Source organism: Astatotilapia calliptera, chromosome 16 (assembly GCF_900246225.1).
Source record: "Astatotilapia calliptera chromosome 16, fAstCal1.2, whole genome shotgun sequence".
NCBI lineage: Eukaryota > Metazoa > Chordata > Actinopteri > Cichliformes > Cichlidae > Astatotilapia > Astatotilapia calliptera.
This window is the reverse complement of record NC_039317.1, coordinates 13,117,106-13,139,689: the sequence shown is the minus strand read 5'-3', so window position 1 is coordinate 13,139,689 and position 22,584 is coordinate 13,117,106. Positions and strand designations below refer to the sequence as shown.

The window sequence follows — 22,584 nt, the reverse complement described above, 5'->3', positions numbered from 1 at the left end:
TGCCCCCTTCAGGTACTGAAGGGGGCAAATTGCACCCAATCAGAAAGAAGGACTAAATCTCTCCCGTTGTGACACCAAGGCTGGAAAAGAAAACAAAAGAGAGAGAGAAAAAAAATTCATCACATGTTCTTCCCTAGAAATCCTGAAAAATCCTGAAAAAAGCCATTCCTGTAGTTAGGAATAGCTTTTTAAAGGAAGGTAGAAGAGGCCTTTCCGTCTCTTTACAGACCTCATTTTTTCTGAGCAGTCAAGCGTTCCTTTTATTTGTGAGCCTCAGTGCGTGCACACAAACACACGCACACACACAGTTATATGATTCTCCATGTCAAAACCTTCCCAAACCACAGGTTGTGGCTGTTGCTTTGGAGGAAAAAGACGGGGATACATATTATTCAGGGTTTCAGATTTCTCAGGCACTCGGCGCCATTCAGGCTGTGTTTGTTTTCTAAGCATTAGGATTAAAATCTCTCTCCCAGAAGAGCGCCAAGAAAAATCTAAAAAGGGAATCTAAGAATTTGAGATGTGCACCTCCGGGGGCTGTTTGTGCTTCACCTCAAGAAGACAGAGCCAATTTATGCTCAGTCCAGCTTATTTCCATACAGTATATTGCTTGAATTGGGCTTATTTCCATTTGGTCGCGGGCGGGGTGTAGGGTGGGTGAGGACAATTTCTTCCCCTGCAGATTAAATACATTTGGAAGCTCCTTCTTGTATGAATATTCCTTGTATATTTATGCAGTAGAGATAAAATGACAGAATACATTGAGAAAATAGACAATCAAAGTATAATCAAATGTAATGCATGCACTGAATAAAATATGCATGACAAATTGGCTTTGGAGAACACAGAGCAGGCAGGTCCTCTGAACCTTAGCACAAAAGCTCATTGAAATTCCTTTCATTATGACCGTGGAGCTACAGCGAAACAGAAAATGAGAGGGACAGACAGAGAAAGATGAGTATAATGATTTCTGATTATAGAGGCAGAAGAGTCCTTGCATCCCACTGTACCCAGGAATATCATTACACAGTATTATGCAATTTAACAGATGGAGAACAAAAAAAAAAAAAAAAAGAACGACGTAACACGTGGGGAGCATTTAGTTATTTTTATTTACATTGTTATGTTTGCCTAATCAGTGTGACGCATATTCTTTACATAGAAACCTGCTTATGTGTGCAATACTCCATCACTGAAAACTTGAGACAAATGCAAATGACATTTTGCAGTATTTTAGTAATCTTAATTACAAATAAAAAGGCACATAGACATGATACCAATACCTTGGCTGACACAGATTTTTATAACACAATAGTTGGTGGGAAAAGAAGCGTGAAAATGAGGAGGATGATCCTGCAGGATTTTCTCTCAGTATCTAAGCAAAGTTTAGAAACAAAAAGGACTTTCATCTGGAATCTGGTAGACAGTTAATAGCTCGACTAGTTTTGTGGCTAAAACGTTTAAAAACTCCGGCGCATGCAGAACCCTTACACTCTGTACAATTGTGCTGCTTAATAGGATATAAACACAAAAGCTGATAACTACTTTGCAAGCGTCCCTCCCTTAATCACACACTGTAAAAACAAATATGATTCTCATCAAGGTATCGCCTGGGGTTTTAACAGAATCATAAACAGCGATACGTCCCAACCAAGTGTCCCGGTTAATTGCAATGGCTTCAATGTTCACTTTAAAATTCAAGGGTTGTTGTCGGAAGTAGTCTCTTCATCAATCTGCTGGAGTACAGTCACGTCACATAGATGTTGGTTGACCAGCTAAAAGAAGAGGGGAAAAAAGCGACCGATTATGGGAGGAAGGCGAGAACAACACCACCCACTGATGATCAGCTCGAGAAAGTACTCACTTTTGACTCGCATGTAGCAGGAGTTACAGTAGAGCTGCTTGTTTCGTATTCTGACTTCAGCCCCGGCTTCTGATCCTCCAAGGTCAGACTTACAGTCGATGCACTGAGGAAGTTTGGGAAGGAGAAGAATTGAGGAATGAATCAGTAAACGTGACCAAAGGAGGAGTGATGAGGACAGACAAATCTAGACCGTGATTCTGTGTATTAAAGGAGAAGGATGAGAATCAAGAGATGAAGGCTGACACAGTGGATTAACTTTCAGATAAAGGTCACCGCAGCTCCCAGAAGAAACAACAACAACTAGATTAGACTGCTGATAAAAAAAAAAAGCAAAGGGAATAGTTGATCTTGCAGGATTTAGTTTCTTTTTCTCAATAAAGGGATCAGGGGATTGACATTCACCAGGATTCACCAGGTTAGTAAAACAAACTAAAGAGCCTGAGGCGATCAAGTTAGTTTTTGAGGATCGGCGGCCGATGTGCTCCGCGGCTGACCGGAGTCCAGCTCTCACCTTAAAGCAACCCAAATGATAACAGAGCCCAAGGGACTCGATGATCATGGCTGCTCCCTTTCCCAGCGGGGTTTCACAGAACGTACAGATTTTCTTTCCACTCACTGACCTGAATTACAGAACGCACAGCTGTCATTTCAGAGCCAAGCACACATACATGACACATGTATGAATGCACACATATATGCACATACACACATACAAAACACACGCCAACACTGGTTCAAACCAGGGTTAGACAGACGGACACTTTGGCAAGCTGGCAAATGTTAACCTGTTGAAACAGCACTGCTGAAATGACAAAGGCTCATTAAAACAGTGTCATTTAGTGTCACACGCAAAATACTGTTTATCGCAACAAAAATGACACAAGGGAAACACTTGTGAATTTTCATAAAGGTTGGGAAACTCGGGTGTTAGGAAGTGAACAAGCTTCTTTAAGATAACCTTCAGGCAACCTTTGGACTTTCTTTGTCTCTCAGGTGTTTGGACATGATCACTGACAAACTTTCGTGTAATCCACAAAAACATGGCTAAACTTAAACTAGCATCTGCTGTATTCCACACATAAGTTAAAGTGAATTATGCTACTGTGTGATCTATAAAAAAGCACATCAAAAGATAAAAGGAGTGACATAAAGGAAAAAGAGAAATACCCTTTGCCACCACTTTTGCACGGCTGAGTAGCAACGCCTTAAATACCGCAACCCAGATGTACCAGTGAGTTGTTAGAGGCAGCATTAAGCAAAGCTTCATTTCTGGTTTTACCTGCTGTGCTGCTGAGGAGCGTCTGCCTCAGCCGTGGGTTCTGGAGAGTTGATGGGTGAAGGAGAAGAGGGTGAAGGTGAAGGGGAAGGCGACTGCCTGGACCAAGGGACCAAATGGGATCCTGCCCCACTTCGGAGTGAGCCCATGGAATAGGAAGAAGGCAGAGTGGAAGTGGAACCATACCGCTGAGCCCGCGGCCCCCCACCATAAAAGGATGTGCTGCCAGAAAGGGCAGAGTGAGGCCGAAAGTAGTTTTGGGCAAAAGAACCGCTTCGGGGTTTCGATGACGAACGCCAGGAGTTGTATGAGGTGTCCAAGTTGTCAAGAGAATCGCCTCTGCAAAGCCAACCCAAGCCACACCCCATGTTAGCCAGTTAGAAAAAGCAGTCGAACCTTCTGACTGACAACTTAACTTTTACACCCAACTCAAAAAAACAGGACAGTAGTAACAGAAAAGAGCCAACCGCCACCATCGCACCAAAGTTAATGAGGTATTACTGTACCTGCGCATAGGTGGCAGGTCCCTCTCCTTGTTGGTGGAAGTGTCGGGAGAACGCTGGCGGATCCAGCTGTTGTCCGTCAGCAATGACGTCTTCTTTTTCATCTCATTGAGGATCTGCTGCCGCTCCAGCTCAGCCTGAGATGCAGGCTGCTGGTCCTTCTTCTCAGCGGCTCCGCTTGAGGTCACTGCCAGGTGGGAGGACAGACAGAGGAAACATTATCGATGGAAAAAAAAAATCATGACTGGTGATCGGCGGAGGAACAAAATGAATAGTCGTGGGGCAGACAGAATTAGATGAGGATGATATAAGTATCTGTTTTCCACAGTCTGGCTTGATGAGACAAGATATGACTAAATTATGGATGAAAAAGTCATTGATCTGAAAGAAAACATGCTGTAATCAATAAGTTAAATTGCTTTTGCTGCATGTCATTTTCTGGCCACATGGCTGATTGGTTCGTCATTTGTCTGGTCAGCTGCAAATCAAACATCTGTAGGTTTAGAGTTAGAGTTAACGAAATGTCTCGATTGACTGATCGGCTGATCGTAACGGGAGTTTCACATTAAAACGACGAGAAACGGCGCTTTAGGGGGCTAAAATCCACCTCTCTCCGGCTCTCTGTATCTCATGGCATGGAGGATGTTCCTGCGCTCCAGCTCCAGCTCAGATGCAGCCTTCTGACTTTGGTAAACTCTGTCATGTGCCTTCTTCAGCTGTTCTTCCAGCAGCCGCTGAGCCATGCCCCCCGGGGGTACATGCACACCTACAGCAGGGTACAACCCACACAGGTATACATCTGTGCAACAAAATGTGTACGTGGAGTCATTTAAAACACCCTCTCCCACCTCCACAACCACCACAACACACACACACAAAGCCCCTAATGAATTAAGAAGGCTGACCTTTTCTCTGAGGTCTGTCCTCTTCGTCGAGCTGAGGGGATGATTTGGATTTTGTCCTGTCGAACAAAATTCAAAACATACATGAACAACACTACTTTTCAGTTCTAGCAGATGTTTCACTTTTGTGTACAAGTGTGAGGGAATTCATGTCTTTTTGTATGGATCATAGTTATATGTCAGATGGTATAATATAGAAGGCGATAAGTGTCACAGCATGTCAGCTGGTAATGTAGCATTCATCTTAAAACTTTGTGTATTTTTCCTTTTTCCCTCCGACTCCTGCACTCTCTGCCTCCCCTCTACCTTGTATCCCCTTTGACCTTCTTTCCCGCTTCCCACAAATCCTATAATAATAAATACAGTATAAATAATTAAATGGTTCCATTTGTGTGGGCGTTCAGGAATGCAGGATTACAGTTCTCGCTTTATGAGAAGCAGAACAGACACATTGCAAATGATTTAACAAATGAGTTCACAGATTACAGATTATATAGATTCTTTCTTTAGTTGCTAGATGTTTGATTTTGTTGCATGCACTGCTTGACTTCAAATCCCCCACGAGGTCAAATCTGTGCTTGTTTTTATTCCTGGTCCTTAATGCCTAGTTTATTCCATCCTTGGTAAGAATCCTGGTGGATTTACATTTGTTCTTAGGATCACTATCCTGTTTGAATGTCCCCACTCAGGTTCAGCTTCAGTTTTAGGGACATATGCCCTCACATTATCTTCAACCACTCTAATATGACTGTGGCTACACAACTCTGCCTTTGATTTGTCTCTGCAGTGCAACATTTAGCTGTTCACTGGGAAACTGTGAATTTTGTACCAATTTCCTTTCTGCACAGCAAAGTTTTTTTCCTCTCATATCTCTGATACAAGTTTAATACGAGCACCAGTTGTAAATATTTTCTTTAAAATATTTTAACTGTTTGGTTAATTTGAAGATAAACTCTCAAAGGCACCCATTTTCTTTTTTTAAATAAAGGCCTCAGAAGGATCACACAACACTAGCCACTAAAAGTCTGTCAATCATTTAAAAGGACTGAACCTCTTCTAATTTTATGGATTTAATTTTGTTATAAATGTAGCGGTTTGATTACTTTCTCCATATCATCTTTCCGTACTGTTTCGGAAAGGACAAAATGTTTGCTGGTCTAACAATGTAAAAATCTAGAGCTGAAAATGATTTGGGGCTAATTACCCAATAATGACAACTGTAAATAATCTACTTTGTAAAGGTTTCTAATCAAACTATATTGTTGTTGTAAGAAGAAGCATTTGTTTTGTGCATATAAAACTGCATAAATATGTACATACTTTATTGTATGTTTATTCTATTTGTATATTTATAGGCATGTTTCATTATAATTTGGTATAGCTTATACCAAATTATAATGGGGGGTTACGCTCATGAGTTCCACAGACTGTTGTTAAATCCAATCCAATATAATCTGTCTTAATTAATTATGTGTGTATGCATCTCATGCATGCTAAATAAGGATAGTCAACTAAGTATTCAACACATCAAACTGCAGTTATTGTAGAGCAATGATGTCAAAAGCATGTTGCAGAGAAAGCATGGTTAACAGGTTATAAACAGGAAGAGGTCCAGCTGCTCTCGCTCTCTCGTACTAACCTGTCTGCATAGGTGAGTGAAGGCTGGGGATAAGGAAAGCCGTGGGAGCTAGTGGCCCTTTGGTGAAAGGCATTGTGTGCAGAGAGGTGGGATGATGAGTACCACACAAAGGAGGGATAAAGCACATGCAAACACATTAGTTGCACATGTTAATGCACAGACAGTAAAGCTGGTTAAATGTGTTATTATCAGCATGATGGTGAGTCAAGGAATACAAAAGACATGTGAGTTTGAGTATTCAGGGCAGCACAGGATTAGGAGTGGCTCTACTGACCACTGCTGCTGCTGCTCAAAGGCTCTCTCCTTCTCTCTGCGCTGCAGCTCTTCTGCCTCCAGCAACCTCCTCTCGTCCTCCCTTCTCTTCCTTTCCTCCTGCTCCTGCCTTTCCTTCCTCATCCTCTGCTCCTGGAGACGCAGCAGTTCTCGCTCCTCCTCTTCCCTCTTCCTCTTCTCCTCTGCCTGCCTTTGGCGCTCCTGCTCCTCCTTCCTCTTTCGCTCTTCTTCTTCCCACAGTAGAGATGTGGGCTGGTTGACGGGAGATAGTGGTGAGTGTGGGCCGGTGCTGCTGTTGCTGTGGTTGTTCACCTCCAGGCTCCCAAGCTACCAGAGACAAGAGACGAAAAGGGACGAGAAGAGGAAGCTTTTTGAGCACCAAGTAATTTAATCTTAATTAGCATCCAGGAGGAACTGCGACAACGATGGAGAAACTCCTCACATCCCCCGAGGTGGCGAGGTTTTAGAAATTATATTGTAGAGGGGAGTTTTTGTTGCAAACCTATTAGTTGGAAAGATTTCAGCCACTGCAGTAAATATATGTACTATGTGAGCATTCACATGACTAGACACTGCTCTGCTCTCCCTTTCCATTTCTAAAGGGTCACATACAAGAGAGCGTGCCCACATACTCCATGCATAATTATAGCAATTTTAGATCAAAGCTCTTTGGATACATTTAGATAAATTAGTGCCATGAGTCACAACTTACTGCCACCATTAAATACTCTCCAGCTGATTTATCAGCTCATAATTAATACAAAACAAAACACTTTTGTTACCTGTTTGGGGACCATGCTTGTAGAAATTGCCTGCTGAGCCTTGAGCCACTCTTCCTGCAGCTTTTCCTGATCACGCTTATATTTCTCCTAAAAAAAAAAAAAAAAATGAAGGTGAGGTCAAAGGTCATCTCATTTAATCCAGTCAGACATACAAAGCTCTTTCTAAAACAACACATGAAACTTCTATTCATTATAGATTCCATATGTAATTTTAAAACAGAATAATTAGGTATTGTGGCTGTTATATTGTTCAGATGATTTCTCAGCTCACTTACGTGTTATCTAACTATTCTACACATTCTAGGGAAACCTGCCCAGAGCAGGAAGTCCTGCTGGAAGATCATGAAATCAGGCTGCTTAACCAACAGGGAACAAGCCTGCCAGCATTAAAAATCCTTCCCGGCTGCAACGGCACTCTGCATAACCACCTTTGATCTCCATCCAGAAATAGGCCCCCAGAAAAATGTTTTGACATGATTCTCCTACACTAAAGTTGGATACTCGGCGCACACTTAGAAGCTCGAGTGCTGTCTCCTTCTGTTCTGAGCCTGTTAAGAGCAGACGTAATTGAGGATTTCCTAGCATGTCAGTAACTTCTAATTGTCAGATGGGGCGTTTAAAGACAGTCAGTTCACATTAAATGGGTCAAGATTTGGCTTCATTCTGGTTTGTCTTTTTAAATTAAGGTTTCTTCCCCCCCCCCACTAACCCTCAACTGGATAAGTGGATATCCCCACCCCATCTGTAATTACAGTGAGTGTAGTTCAACTCGTAATGTGTTGTGGACACATGATAGTTTGTCACTTGGGTTGTAACCTCTGACGGGGGGTTTTACCTTATGGAAGCCAGTTTTAAACATCTGGGGACAGTTTTGTACCTTCATGTAATGATGCAGGTGTTTATTGGCTTACTTTATATGTTTTTAATATTATTTATTCAGATTAAGAAATGGAGTGGCATCAAAAAGGTACATATCAGTGCCTGTGAGGTCCTGAAATTAGCCCTTAGCCATTAGGGGGTGCATTTGAGTAGACTGTAAGAAAAAAAAACACTTTCACTGCAGTGCTGTTTCTCACAGTGCAAGATAAGAAAGATATGAAATCATCATCTTCTTTCAGTTGCTCCCTTTAGAGTTTGCTACAGCAGCTCATGCTCCTCCATCCTCCTCTGTCACACCAACCTGCATGTCCTCCTTCATTGCATCCATAAAACTTCTGTGTCCTTCCTCTTCTTTTTTTCCTTTCCTGCCTAGCAGCTCTATATTCAACATCTTTTGCCCAATATATCCACTATCCCTCCTCTGCACATGTCCAAATCATCTCAGCCTTGCCGCTCTAATTTTGTCACCAAACCGCTCAGCCTCAGCTGTCCCTCTCACTTCTAATCCTGTCCCTCCTGGTCACTCTCAATGAGAATCTTATCATCAACTCCTCCTCCACCTCCTGCTGCACCTCATGCAGTAACCCATGCTTTACTGCTCTGTGTGAGGGAAATTTTCTTATTCGTTTCTCTTTTACACCTTTGGACGCCTACTAGGAGTAACCCTGCTTTCTCTTTTACGAAATTAGTGATTTCTTTGATATGTCAGGCTGGCTTCCAGACCAAAATGACTGGCTGTGAATCAGAAGTTAATGACAGTGATTTCTGCCTGTACATACTAGTCTTTTTTGATACATACTGAGGTGCAAAAACTCATCAATAAGGGTAAAGGGGAGGTTTTCAAATGTCATCTTTATGGGGGATCTAGGCTGTTGTAGTCTGAAGAAATAAACTGACAGTGTTGTGTGCTTGAACTCAACATTACTAAATATACAAGAGTACACCTTCACATACCTGTAGGAGGCGCTCTTGTTCCTTCTGCCACTTCTCTTGTCTTTTCCGCTCCTCTTCTGGGTCAAAAGACCAGCGACTGGAGGGAGTGATTACGGGAACCGGTATCTGAAGGCAAAAAAGGAAACCACACATAGCAAATTTACCTCGCAGTTGTACAAAACTATCGCTGAACTTTGTTGCTTTGAAGTCCGCCTGCTTGTGCCATATAGATGTGATGATACTTAAATAATAATCTCTTAAACACCCAGTACTTATCTGCTCTTGTTTCACAACATTTCTACATGCTCCTGAAGGTGAGATGAAACTGCAAATATGCACTTGCACTGCACCGTCTGTACTTTATTTATTGTATTTTCTTATCTGGTTTCAAAGCTACACTAAAAAAGGTTCCCTATAATCACTGTTGAGTCACTAAAATGCTAAAAGACTGAAAAAGATGTGTGAACCTGGCTCTAAAGTGAACTACAAATGCAGTCAATGTGAGAGGCTTAACAGCGGCTCTGGGCTTTGTAATTACTGCAGTATCTGCTTTCAAAGATGTTGTCATACTAGAAGAGCAAACATAAGAGACAAAAACCGGCCTTTATGCACTGACACTACTCACATCTGGCACTGCAGGCTCTGATCCTCCTCCTAGAACAAGAAAGACAATCATTCAGTCGATATCTCCAGGCAGGCACAGGCAGAGCAGTGAAACATAATGTAAAAATACACAAGCGAGCCCTCAAGACATGTAACACAACAGCGCCAAGTTGACGGGCTTATTTAAGTTTCAACTTGATCTTTTAGTCAGGTAGCAGTCAATCAAAGCAAATGACAATTGATGTTTTCAGAAAAAGCCCCCCAGCAGCAACGGTCAACATTCACCCACTAAGGCTTATTGATTCTCTCAATTCAAGCTCACCCACTTGTTAACATTTGGATTGGATGCAGGCCCAATAGTTCTGAATGGGAAAACCAATAAACTGATTGTGATGACAAAAAAGATCAAACCAGAAAAAAGAAACACAAAGAAACCAGCAGCATGCACACAAGCAGAGAGGGGTCTGTCTCAAAGGCCAACAGATGCTTCGAAATATGCATGCCAAGAGTGCTTTTAACTTGCAGCAAAGTGAAAAGTGTAACCATGTGTTAAGCCTGGACACCATCCCAAAATACCACAAAGCACAGCAGGATTCAAAGGTTTGTGTTTGTGGTTGGTGTGCTGGAACCGTGTCTGAAATGCTGTCAAACTTAAGGGGAAATGCGTCATGTCACAGATTATTTTTATTTCATCTGCAGGAGGTCTTTGAGTAGAACCTCCTTAAAAATAACATCAATCTTTCTGGGTTCGAGCAGCATGTCAGGGTCCCGGGCTGTACCAAGTGAATGTGAGGAGGTCAATGCACACACAGCCCTGTTTACCACAGAGGTAGACCAGCGCACTGACACTGGACCCTGAGCCACCTGAAGGAGGGAGGGGGCACAGCATAAAGGTTAAGCTCTGGCACCAGACGAGAGAACATGAGACAACAGAGCCATCGAAAAATCAAAGTCACGAGGCTGCCATTGATACGAAAACATGCAAAAAGTCCTCGAATAATCTGAGGAATTCAGAGAGACAAAAGCATAGAGAATCCAGCCACCAGGTTACACAGAAAGCATAATAAATACGAAGAACTGTCCTACATCTCTTCGCTCAACCTTCCTTGTTTTTTTGGTTTTTTTACCTTGTTCAAAGAACTCTGACCTCCGCTTTAAGTTTTTCAAAGATATGGGTTCTGACTCTACATGAGAGATGGAAAACAGAATGCAACAAAAACATTAGAAATAAGTTAAACCTGACCTAACAGCACATACTGATCATGTCATTCTGATAAAGTCTATTACAACCAAAAAAGTTGGGACACTATGTAAAATGTAAATAAAGACAGAATGCATTCATAATGGAAAACATATCAAAATGTTTAAACTAAGAAAATTGACACTCATTTTGAGTATGATGGAAGCAACACATCTTAAAAAGTCAGGACATGGCCATATAAATATTTGGGAACTGAGGAGACAGGTTGTTGGACTTCTCTAGCGGCTCAACAGTCCTGGGTCTTTTTGTTGTTGTGTTTTTCATTTTCATGATGCTCCAAATGTCTTCAGTGGTGAAAGGTCTGAACTGCAGGCCAGCTGAGGGCCGGACTCTTCTACTATAAAACCACACTGTTGTACTAGCTGCAAATATGTGGGTTAGCATCTTTTTTGTAGAATCCCTGAAAAATCCATTGTCTGACTCTTAAGCTGTTGCTCTAAAACCTGGATATACTTTTTGGCAGATGTACAAGCTACCAGTTCCATAAGCAATAATCCACTCCCACACCATCAGAACTGAGCGCTGATACCAAGCCACGTGGTCCTTCTTCTCTTTAAACTCAACGACACAGCATCCATGTTTTCCAACAGGAATTTCAAAGTTCGATTTGCCTGACCAGGGGAAAGTTTTCCACTTTGCATCAGTCCATTTTAAACAAACTTACATGAAATCGTTCCACAATTTGTAGACAGTTTTTCATCTTTACTGCCGAGAAGCTCTGCCTCTCTAAGATCCTCTTTCCATACCCTGTCAGGTCACTAATCTGTTGCTGTAAAATCGGGTTAGCTTAAAAATTTTCCTCAAGTTGTTTCTTTTGTACCACTTACATTTCCCCCTCCAAACTTCTGAGATGTGTTGTTATCATCAAATTTAAGATCTACTATCTTTTTTCTTAAAATGGGATATTTTCTCAGTTAAAACATTTGATATACTTCCTGTGTTGTACTGTGAATAAAATACGGTTTTATGAGACTAGCAACTCATTCCAGTGTGTTTTTTCACATTTTACACAGCATGTCAACTCTTTTGGAGCTGTACAAAGTAACGTGAAAAACAAGCCAAAGTCAAACCAGCAACTCCTACTGATGTATTTTTGTATTCAGTCCAGAAATAATCAAGATCAATTTCATAACCTTTCTGACTGTGCGCTCTGCTCTTTACCTTTTTTCCTCATGGTCACCGGCTCCTCTCGGAAACCTCCATTAACTCCGTTTGAAGCCACTTCCTGCAGGGAGACATCGTGGGGTGCACACTCATTAAAAAGCCACCAGGCTGGGGAACAATACAGAAATAAAGGCTAATCAAGTCTGAGTCAGTCAAGGTGATTCTGAGTCACTTACGCTAACGGGATGAGCCGGGGTCTCTTTGAACGTCAGCGTTTCTGCTGGAGTGTTTGAAGTAAAATCCAGGCTGGAGCTGATTGTGCTTTTTTCTTGGGAACCTACAAGCATTGGATGATCCGTACTGGTCAGATTGATGGTCTTATGGCTTTTAAATGGCAGGGAAGGTTGAACTCTGTCCCAGTCTGCGCGCAGACAATGTAACAGCATAAAAATATGATGTGTTTGCACATAAACCATGTGTTTTGTGCGGGTTTTTTTGGTTTTTTTCTTGTTGCCAGGCTTCTATATATGTGAACATATACAACGTCTGCATAAAGAAAGCTATAAAGCAAGGGGATAAGCGCGCTGTTATGTTGTTATTATAGAGTGCAGCAGGGGGAGACAGAGTAACCCCCTTCCCCAGCCATGCAGCCCATTAAAGCCCCCATTAACCCAAACACCGTTTCTAATAGGCTCACAACCACTGGACACCTGTAATTAACTAATATTGTGAGTTAGTTAAAGTTAGCAATACTGTGTGAACTAATGTGACACTGATAGTCCAAAATAAAGTAAACCTGTAACAGTAACACTGAAAACACCACACACTTATAGGCCTGTAGATCTGAGCTGGGTTAGTTCTCTAGAAGGAAAAACACTGGGGTGGAATAGCGAGCAGAAAGAAGAAATAACTACATAAGGGGGGAAGAGGGAAGCAATTAAACAAAAAAAAAAATCCCACAGAAATCAAAACAATAACAGTCTTTCTTCACCAGATGAGCAAAGATAACTCACAAGTCCTTCATCATTTAGCCTGTCATGAGCTCATTTATGGATGAATTCACAACAGGCTACAGACCAATTTAGAGTGTCAAAACTGTTTAGCAACCCAAGCAGCATAAGCAGTGCTCCCAGTCCGGGAATGCAGCCCTCAAAAACTTTTCACTTTCCTTCTCTGGCTGTCACGCAAGCAAAAACAGGCAGGGTTCAGACTACTCACTGTTCTGCCCATGACGCCTTATATCCATGACCAGACTGCCCTCCTGCAGAGCCTCATCCATGTGGGACTTCCACTCGGTGTAGCTCATGTCTGCCACCTTGTGCCCGTTCACCGTCAGCACCTTGTCTCCAGTCTGAAGCTGGCACATCTCAGCCGGGCTGCCTACAGTGGGCACAGGTCAGAGTCATAAGCTGAAATTTTACTTGATTCCACACTTGTTTTGACCATCATAATTCCCACTTGTGTTTCTTATATAAAACTGGGAATGTAATGTCACTAAAACTGACTTTTGGAAGACAAGATTTCATCCCACCTGTTTTATCCCCCTACAAAAAAAGCTCACAGTTAAACAATTCAATGTTATATGAGCATTATTCTTCCCAGTTAACATGTAACATGTAAATGTAGGTACACACTATCTATTTTGTCTAACAGATAAAAGCTACAGAGTCATACTTACTCTTCACGCCATATAAAACATGCCTGTATTTTCAGTAGAAGTCCTGGAGACACATTCCAGCTTCATGAAGATCATAATGTCAAATTTTAGTTAAAAGTGTTTTATGGAGTGTTTGAACTGCATTTTTTTAATAAACGTCTTACTTTATCAGCATGCCAGTGTCAGCATGCTAACACTGGCACATTTACAAGTGTAAGCGGTAATAAGAATAAAATGAAAGATCAAGCGCTACGCCATACAGAGTCTGCAGATACAGTGAAATAAGCTGTAAGCAGGTATGACAAGGCTATATTCGTGTATTGCTTTGGGCTGTTTGTATTACTTTACTAATTTATTTGGCATGCTGTGATGTGCAGGTGGGGAATCTCAGTAGAAGGAGAGGCTCAGACCCAGCAGATCTGACCCAGATAGAAGCTGCCCTACATACAGTGAGTCAGGCATCGCCACTGCAATGGACTCAAAAACCTGCTGACAACTAACCGACCGAGGCTGACAGATAACTGTAACAGAGCGGAGCGCTGGTTGTCAATATTACCACTGTACTGTATCTGTGAACAGATCAGTCAGTTCTAGTGAGAGTGAAAAACTTGCATTGTGTGTCTGATCTATTTTCTTCGGGGCCTATTTACTGCGAATGCTGTCAGTTTGGCTGACTTTCACACATTATGTTGGATGGTGGAAAAAAAACATATTACTTATGTAATACAAATCCTTAAAAAAAGTATTCCTGTGAAGTGCTACCTGGCTGGATAGATGTGACACAAGCTCCTGTTGAGTCCCAGGCTGCCTGGAAACCGAAATCTCTGCTGCTGTTGGGCTTCTGGTTCAGGCTGATCCGCATCTCACAGTAGTTCTCCTAGAAACCAGACGACATAGGTGAGTAGAGGTGAACTTGAAGAGTACAAATGTGGGCTGACTTCCATTTGCTCTGGAGATGCTTGTCAGGGTTGGCCTGCTTTGGCAGGGAAGCCTTCCATTAGTCATTTATGGCTGTTGAATAAATGCCAACCTGTTACTATACTTTAGCTACTACACTACTCCTAATGAGCTCATGCATTAAGTTTTACTGACTACTTACCACAAAGCTAAAGATACACTAATAATGCTGAAAATTTAAAAAATTCACTAAAAGAAACGTGTTCAGTTTTTTTCATTGTAACCAACAGAAAACAAAAAAAGCTTTACTGCTTTGTCAGCAGGAGGAGATTCGAGTACCTGGCTGGTTTCTTTGGCTGGAGCAGGAGGTTCACTCTTGACCTGTGGAGGTACAGGTGTGACGCTCTGAGCAGAGTTGACGCTATTCCCCGTAGTCGCCTCTTCCTCCTCCTCTTCACTGCTGTGTGCTGAGCTAGACTGAGCTTCGTCCTCAGAGGTCATGAACTGATGGTACCGACTCGGCACTGATGACTTCTTAGAAACATCGACGTTGCCATTGACGCGCTTGTGTGAGTCGTCTGTCTGTGCGGGCTGCATGTAGAGTGGCAAAGAACACAGCCGTTAAGGCTCAATTACAACAAAGTGTAAAATGAACTTTAACAGCAAAGGGCTGCTGATTAGAAAATGATAGAATTTACTCTAAAAAAAGCTGGTAATTATGTTACCAGCTATTTTTTAAAACATGTGTTAAACAGTTTCCTGACGAGTAACTAGTAATGAATGTGGAATAGTCTGAAAATAGCAGCTCTGGTAGTGGAGTTAGCATAATAAAACCACCAGCTTCATCCATTATTCACACTGTAATCAGATATGACTCCTGGGCAATACTGATGTAGTGAAAACAAATTACCTGCCAAACATTTCTTACTTCCAAACAAACACATCCTTCCCTCTTGATGTTCTTGTGCTGTGCTGGTAGTTTACTTGTAAAACTATCTAGTACTCACGGTAAAGCCTCGGGGAAGAGATGTGATGCGTGAGGGCTGGCTCCCAAAGGGCCTTGGTGTGATAACTGAAGTTAGACGTGCGCTATCCGATCTCTGGTAGGTCTTGGGCAGGGAGGAAGAAACCCGAGACACCGCGGGAGGCTTGGGTTCCATTGAGCTGGGCTGTGCTTGTGTGTGCAAAGGACCAGAAGAGAGGGGCTTCACCTCAGTCTGTGTGCCAGACAATGCAGGGCTTGGCTCAGGCACCTTTGGTAGGGAGCTAGAAGAGGAGACAACAGTTGGGGCCTCCTGCTTCTTGGCTGTGCTGGCGCGCTCTGAGTCTGTACTCCTCTGCAAAGGTACAGCTTCTGGAGACGGGGAGCGGTTGAATGAGCTGTAGTTGTTTGGAGTGATGGTGTTCGTGATGGAGCTGCTTAGTGCGGGACTGTCCACGACTTCAAGTGAAGTGGGAGGGGAAGCAGCCCTGCCGGTAGCTGGGGAAGCGATGGGAGGTTTTTTGTCATTCACAGAGGGCTTGGGGGGTTCATAGGAAAATTGGGAAGTGTCAATTGTGTAGCTTCGGCTAGGAAGAGCTCGGGTACGTGGGGCAATGACGGGTTTTTCAAATACGTTGTCGTCGTCGTCGTCTAAAAAAGAGAGAGATCCAAGACGGCTGCCAACGCTGCTCTTTCTTTTACCTTCTCTGTGGAGCGAACAGACGAAGAGAAGGTGGGAGGACATGAGAGGCAAATAGGTACAAATTGGACTAGATGAATAAAGTTAACGATGAATGTGGGGGCATGGAGTGTTAACGAGGACAGCAGAAAGCGGAGCACGGGCAGAAATAAGAGGGCAAGAACGATGTGCACTTAAATAAAATGACCGGCACGTTCTAAGCCATGATTGAATAACACTTTCACAGTGAATCAGTGCACAATTACGGTCTCCTCATTCACTCTTGCCCAAATAATCACATAGTCTCTCTTAATTACAGACACTTTTTCATGTGGTTACCTTAGCAAATGGTTCCCCTCTGATGGTGAAAGGGTTTAAAAGAGGAATAAATGTAGTGAGTGTTCCTTTTTGAGGAAAACCAGAATCACCAGAAATTAAAAGCAGAAAAACAACTACAGCAGTAAGTCTGTTGGACCTGTGTGTTTTTCCTCACCTCTCCTCTTGCATCTCCTTGAAGGTCTTAGACCTTTTCTCACCGCCGTAAGTAATCTGCTCTATCTTCTCCCTTTCCTCCTTCTTCTTTACTATATCAGAGTTGACACTGCGACGTCGGCTCTTCCAGTCGCTCAGGGCCTGCAGTGCAAAGAAGAAGCCCTCATCACCTCATGCAACATATCTCAAAAAGTCAATTTATAAGTACTGCAGATAAAGCAGACTGATTGTGTGCGCAGAGCTAAGTGTACAACTGAGGACAGTGAAGTTGAGAAGGAGGGAGAAAAAGATGTGAAAAAAGAGAAAGGGCTCCATTTGAAGGTGTTCTATTTGTGTGCTTTAGGCTCCTCCCGGCTCACTTCCCCTGTGTGTTGGGGGCTGTGTGACCCAAATGCTGCTTTAAGACTCCATTATTTTGCTATGACACCACACTAGCCCAGTCCTGTAGTGTATATGTGTATAACTTTTTATTACTATTAACTTTTTATTGCTAAGAATGAACATGCACAATGGATCAGCAGTGTTTAAATTTACTGCAGCACTGCCATTTGGAGCTTACTTTCCATTTTCACTGTAACTTGAGAGTTAATTTCAGAGTTAATCGACTAAGTCTTCCTTACATCATTCCTTCATTTCACATTATTTCTACTTTTTTCGTGCATGTAGTGATTCTTGCGACAATTTTTAATGATGCAGGTCCATAGCCAGAGGGCAGTGCTGCTCTAGTTAACATCTGAACACCTACAATTTCAATCCAAACTGTTCTTTTTTCCACCCTGCAGCTATCCAACACACCAAAGCACCTGCTCCCCTGTTCGCCTAGTAGCACATATGGATCTCACAGATCTGTGTGACTCATCTTTCGCCTCATCTGCACTGCAACCAAACTTCTTTCTGCCCAAGCAGGCATGTCTTGAATCATATAGCAAGAAGAGTGGGCAGCTGACAGATATCCTCAAATATCAGTGCACATTGTACTCACATCCTGCCACTTATCCTCGCTCTGTTTAACCTTCTCACGATACTTCTGCAGCTCTTCGTAGCGAACCTGCCGGATGACCGCGGGGTCGACGTGCACATCACTTGTTGATTTACTCCTGCGGGGGGAAAAAAGCAGATCAAGCAGACTTTTTTTTTTCAAAGATCAAAAGGCATCAGAAGTTTAGCTGACAGGTGGAAATCCACTCCAGATATGCATGCACAGTCCTGTGTATTTCCATCCTGTTAAATAAGCTGTAAATACAAACACATAACGAAGACACTGCAGTTCCACTGGGTACCTGCCATTAATATTTTTGGTATCTGCAGTAACTTGTTAGTATTCAAACCCAGCACACCAGCTGACCACCAAACCTTGAGGGTGATATAAGCTCAGGTTAGTAACAGTCTTTCCCATCATGCAAAAGTCTTTAAAGCCCCACCTTATGGAGAAATAACTTAAATAACTTCACCTACCTGTAAAGTTTTACATACAGTGTGTCATAACTCTCACTGGGACACACTGCAGTTTAGGCATGGACCCACTACTATTATATGTAAGCTGTGTCAAAAGAGCTTTGTGGAGCAAAGCCCACCTCCCCTCACCTCACCCTGAACTTGGCTCTGAGCCGTGAAACAGTCAATGTTGTGTGTCAGCGTTTAGCAGCTAGAGAGTGAGAACAGCAGCACAAAAAGCAGGAGGCAGCAGCGTGCGACCATAAGAGGGCAGAGCAAATGCAAACGTGCCACTTTTTTTGTTTTGTTTTTAGAAACTCACCCGTCTGTACCCTCTTGGCGCTCTCTAGGAAACCAGAAAAAAAAGCCACAGACAACAAAGTCACATTTATACCGACTGCAGTTTGACAGTGAGTCAGTGAGAGCTTTGGTCAAGAGCTTGAGACCAATTAGAAGCTATTACACACCAGCTCGTTCACAGCTAAGAGGGCTTCAAATGTATAGAGGGCCAGCTAGGACATGACTCTGCTTGTTTTTGTTGTTAATATCAAGAGGATTAAAGTTACACTAGGCTGAGGAAGCGTGTAGACGTGTACCTTTCCCTAAACAAGGCTGCTTTCTGCAGACCCCAAATCCATCCATCCAAATGGGCTTAATTCAGGTTAAACGGTTGCTGTGTGTGTGCTTTTGTGTGTCCGCTCATGTGCAAACAGTACAGTGAAGATTTGTGTTCAAGTTACTATGGGCATGAGTCACATCGTCTTTCAGAGCTGTGAGGAATTTCTATAGTGCTTCTTGTTGGCGCAACAGACACGACTATATTTAATTTGTTGGACTGGTGCAGTTAGAGTGTTGGGGATGTTATGTTTGGATACTTCTCAGCATTCAACCTTTCCACCCTTTCTGCTGCTCTCTGAGTTTCACGGACCTGTATAAAGTTCCTTGTGCTGAGTAAAAGCAACACTATGCTCAGGTCAGGTTGGACTTTAAATTCCCATATTGCACTTTTCTACTCTGCTTGAGCACTCGCGGGTTTAAAAAAAGAATCAGCGCAGTTACTCACAAGTTGCTTTTTCCTTTTATTAAGCATGAATGTTTTAATTCCCATATGTAGGTAAACTGTCAGATAAGAAAAGATGAAAGGCAGATTTCTTTTCAGGGCTGTTTCGCAAATGATACACCAAATCATTATGGTTTTTAAAAAAATCAATGCATCACAACTCAAAATACACAATCTTGGTTGGTTTATTGTGCAGGTAATGTCTCAGTCTTTACACGCCATGAGTTTGAGAAGTAAAATTGACCACATCAAGCACTCAACTCTGAGGGAACAACAAACATTTAGAACAAGTTCTAAGCTGCTGTTGTGGTTAATTTCACCACATTTTCTTCACTCTTACTTTGAAATACCCATGTCTGATCAAGAAACAAGCATTTAACTGTGTAAAACTCGCCTCGCTGACTGTGAAGGACTTTAAATCAAATCTCAGCCAGAACAGAACAATTCAGTATCAAACAAAAATTACTGAAAGTCTGAAATGGCACAGAAACAACAAGACAAACATGCAGGAAAAAAGTCTACAGCCACTCTTACGTCAATCTTTTTTTTCCTTTACAGCTTCAGAGCAGCTAGCCTTTCCACCAAAAGCCTTTTCTTATGTCTTAACTGACTAGCTTCCCTGATTGCCTGCCACTTCTGCAGGTCCTCTTTGCTACAGGAAGAAGGCACTGAAGGGGTTTTCTGACTGGCTGATGAAGCGGAGCTCTGGCTCTGATCAGAACAGATTCTGAACTTTCGAATTAGCATGTCATCCGTTTCAGGACGGGTCTCCTTATCAACTTCATTCAGGTTCGGTATTGCTGCTTTATGAGTCAGGGGACATGGGGGGCAGAGGAGTCTGGACTTGAGGTCAGGAGGCAGTGCCCAAGGCTCTGGGATGGGCATCGGGGCATAGTTGTCAGGTGCTCCTGAGAGTGGTCGCTGTTGCTGTGCCTGCTGGGTTTTCTCCCTACGAAACACCACATCGTCCTGCTCAATGTCTGGGAACTCAGTTTCCTCGGCGCCTCCACAAACGGGTTTCTGGGTGACAATGTTGAGCTGCGGCTCAGAGGTGCAGCGGCGATGTCTGCAAGTCAGCAGAGTCTTCAGTTTAGCCAAGTTTGTGTTGGACTGGAAGGCAAGGGTTCGCCTGGCAAACATGTCATCATTCTCCAAGTCCGGGCAAATACTTTCATAATCAATGGGGTCCGGGGGCTCCCGGGGGTCTTGGCGCCCCAGGAGCATCCACTTCTCCCCTTTCACCAGTCTGGGACCTGAGGTGGGGTCCACAGGGGCAAACACCAGTGGGGGGGTCTCTAAGAGAGGGGACTTGGGATGCTGTGGAGGAGTGTGTGGTTGAACATGAGGACTGCAGAGTAGGCAGAAGGAGAGAAAAGGACAGAGAGGTGGTGAGTGCATGCGTGTGAATCGGATCAAAGAGCAAAAAAAGGAGGAAAAGATACAACAAGCAGCCACAGTGGTGACATTTGATTCAAACAGAAGTTGATCAAATGTGGATTTTACAGTCACACTGTTAGGAAATCAAACTGCAATGCTGCTTTCTACAAAAAAAAAAAAAAGGAAAAAAGAAAAAGGAAAAAGTCTAGGCTTGAATAGGCTGTAATATAAATAGATTAATATTGACACAGCCTATTTCCACTAAGGTCAAAGGAAGCAAACTACATTATAAAGCATGTTAGGGCTGCTCCCGTCGCCTGAGGATACATTTTATCATTAGTATTATTTTCCAGGAGCTCGTCAGAAACAGAGCCCCAACAGGAGTCAGTTATATTTTCTTATAAAAATCTGGATGCTTTAAAATATTCCAGCATCATCACAATCATGCAGCTGTATCGACCTTTTCCCCACAACAAGGGTGGTGTGAGCTGAAGCCTCGTGTGTGCGGGTATGAGAGGGAGATGGGCCAGAGGGAGAGGGGGCGGAGGAGAGCCAGGGGCTGATGTCACAGTCTGAGTCATCTGACGAAGAGCCTGACTTCTTATGGCTACAGCCGACGAAAGAAGAAAGGACAGAGGAAGACAAAAGGTGGATGAAATTAGAGAAGAAACAACGGTAGGAAAAGTTAAAGGAAATATAGGCTGGAATCTGGAAAACAGTGAACCACAGAATCACAGATTTCTAATCTGAAAGGTTAGATTGCCATGCAGTTATTTAAGGTCAGCAAAATCAAGCTATAGATAGGAAGAAAGAAAGGATTGTGTATATATGAGTATAAATGTATGCCCTCACACACCTGAAGCCTTGTATCTTCTTGTACCAGGGTCTCCTCTGAGAGCCCAGTTTGATCTTCTGAATGTGAATGTCTTCTTCTGGTGTCCAGAATTTGGGTAAGAACTTGTCATAAGATACACTACTTGTAGGCAGAGGTTTGATACCCATCTTACGGGCATAGAGATCATCTTGGACAGGGTCAGCATAGCCCACCTCATCATCCTCATCCTCAGAGTCGTCATATACCTCCCTGAACAAGCTGTCAGTGGACACGCCTCGGCGGTGGTCCACCCTCACTGAACCGTGCCGGGGGGGTTGCATTTCCCCTCTGCTGATGCTGCTGCTGCTGCTCAAGAGAGACAGCCAACCACAAGTGTCAAAACCTTATTTTTTGGCACACAGGTCACACCAAAAAAAAAAAAGGATATATATATATTTGTCCATCACAACAACCGCAAATGAAATGACGCAAGGAATATCAAACCAATGCAAGCTCAACGTCAAGCTGGGAGGCAAAAATTGATTTGTGGACTTGTCCTGCCAACTCAAATCACTCCTCCAAGCTGAAAAGAAGCAAATGAGGGCATGCTATATCTTTAAAAACGCAAAGCTCTTTGAACAAAAGCACCAAACTGAAGACTGCAAAATTGTTAGAGGCAGCACACTATGACAAAAAGCCACTGCTCATGGTTACAACTAACCATGCAAACTGAGGGTAAGAAAAGCATTCTTGTTTGCTTTTATCAAGCAGGCACATCAAAGTCACGCCGTTGCTTCATGTTCTCTGACCTGAGGCAGGCCACGTTTTGTTGAGGGACAACAGTGGGAGTTATAGTGACCTTGGGCAAGGTGTCCCCCCTGCCTCCAGCCACCCGTCCCCCAACCTGAGGACTGATGGGTAAGGCGAAGTTGGTGGGAGGAGCAGGGGAGGGGCTGTGGAAGCGCCTACTGGCCAGGTCATCCAGAACGAGATCGGGGTCCGGTCGGTCTGTGTCCGAGTCACTGCCACTTTCATACTCGCGGGCCCACTGGAGATGCGCGTCAGAGAAGGCACTCTGGGATACTTGACTGTCTCCGTAGCAGCCAGGGGACACCCTTATTTCACCAAGGCAGTCATTCCACAACAAAAATGAGAGACAACACCATCGGCCAT

The 22,584-nt window shown here is 43.1% G+C and overlaps 2 protein-coding genes across 9 annotated transcripts in view; both read right to left on the bottom strand.

The window, feature by feature from the left end:
• Positions 1-1,093: 1,093 nt before the first annotated feature.
• lmo7a (LIM domain 7a) overlaps positions 1,094-22,584 on the bottom strand; it is a 48,207-nt gene continuing 26,716 nt past the window's right edge. The window contains exons 10-32 of one of the 8 annotated variants that reach the window (XM_026145753.1): positions 18,483-18,506; positions 17,709-17,823; positions 16,728-16,867; positions 15,581-16,262; positions 14,913-15,164; positions 14,439-14,553; positions 13,238-13,399; positions 12,256-12,440; positions 12,077-12,140; positions 10,782-10,838; positions 10,477-10,518; positions 9,677-9,705; positions 9,073-9,177; positions 7,240-7,326; positions 6,459-6,784; positions 6,185-6,241; positions 4,549-4,604; positions 4,251-4,409; positions 3,647-3,830; positions 3,144-3,479; positions 2,376-2,484; positions 1,865-1,967; positions 1,094-1,775 (exon numbers count right to left, since the gene is read on the bottom strand). In XM_026145753.1, the coding sequence (XP_026001538.1) occupies positions 1,753-1,775; positions 1,865-1,967; positions 2,376-2,484; positions 3,144-3,479; positions 3,647-3,830; positions 4,251-4,409; positions 4,549-4,604; positions 6,185-6,241; positions 6,459-6,784; positions 7,240-7,326; positions 9,073-9,177; positions 9,677-9,705; positions 10,477-10,518; positions 10,782-10,838; positions 12,077-12,140; positions 12,256-12,440; positions 13,238-13,399; positions 14,439-14,553; positions 14,913-15,164; positions 15,581-16,262; positions 16,728-16,867; positions 17,709-17,823; positions 18,483-18,506 (3,412 nt within the window). In that variant the 3' untranslated portion in view covers positions 1,094-1,752. The remainder of the gene's footprint in view (positions 1,776-1,864; positions 1,968-2,375; positions 2,485-3,143; positions 3,480-3,646; positions 3,831-4,250; positions 4,410-4,548; positions 4,605-6,184; positions 6,242-6,458; positions 6,785-7,239; positions 7,327-9,072; positions 9,178-9,676; positions 9,706-10,476; positions 10,519-10,781; positions 10,839-12,076; positions 12,141-12,255; positions 12,441-13,237; positions 13,400-14,438; positions 14,554-14,912; positions 15,165-15,580; positions 16,263-16,727; positions 16,868-17,708; positions 17,824-18,482; positions 18,507-22,584) is intronic. The other 7 variants (XM_026145758.1, XM_026145760.1, XM_026145757.1 and 4 more) reach the window with 7 other exon arrangements.
• Positions 19,386-22,158, bottom strand: LOC113008387 (LIM domain only protein 7-like). Its single transcript, XM_026145761.1, has 3 exons — positions 21,454-22,158; positions 21,058-21,204; positions 19,386-20,568 (listed from the first exon to the last, which is right to left on the bottom strand). The coding sequence occupies exons 1-3, from the start codon at positions 21,750-21,752 to the stop codon at positions 19,773-19,775; spliced, it is 1,242 nt and encodes a 413-aa protein (XP_026001546.1). The 5' UTR covers positions 21,753-22,158; the 3' UTR covers positions 19,386-19,772.

Coding starts and splice junctions, on each gene's coding strand:
- LOC113008387 (XM_026145761.1), bottom strand. CDS start 21,752: ATGCAACCCCCCCGGCACGGTTCAGTGAGGGTGGACCACCGCCGAGGC. Junction 21,205..21,453: donor AAGAAGATACAAGGCTTCAG/GTGTGTGAGGGC, acceptor CGTCGGCTGTAG/CCATAAGAAGTCAGGCTCTT. Junction 20,569..21,057: donor ACCCTTGTTGTGGGGAAAAG/GTCGATACAGCT, acceptor CCTACTCTGCAG/TCCTCATGTTCAACCACACA.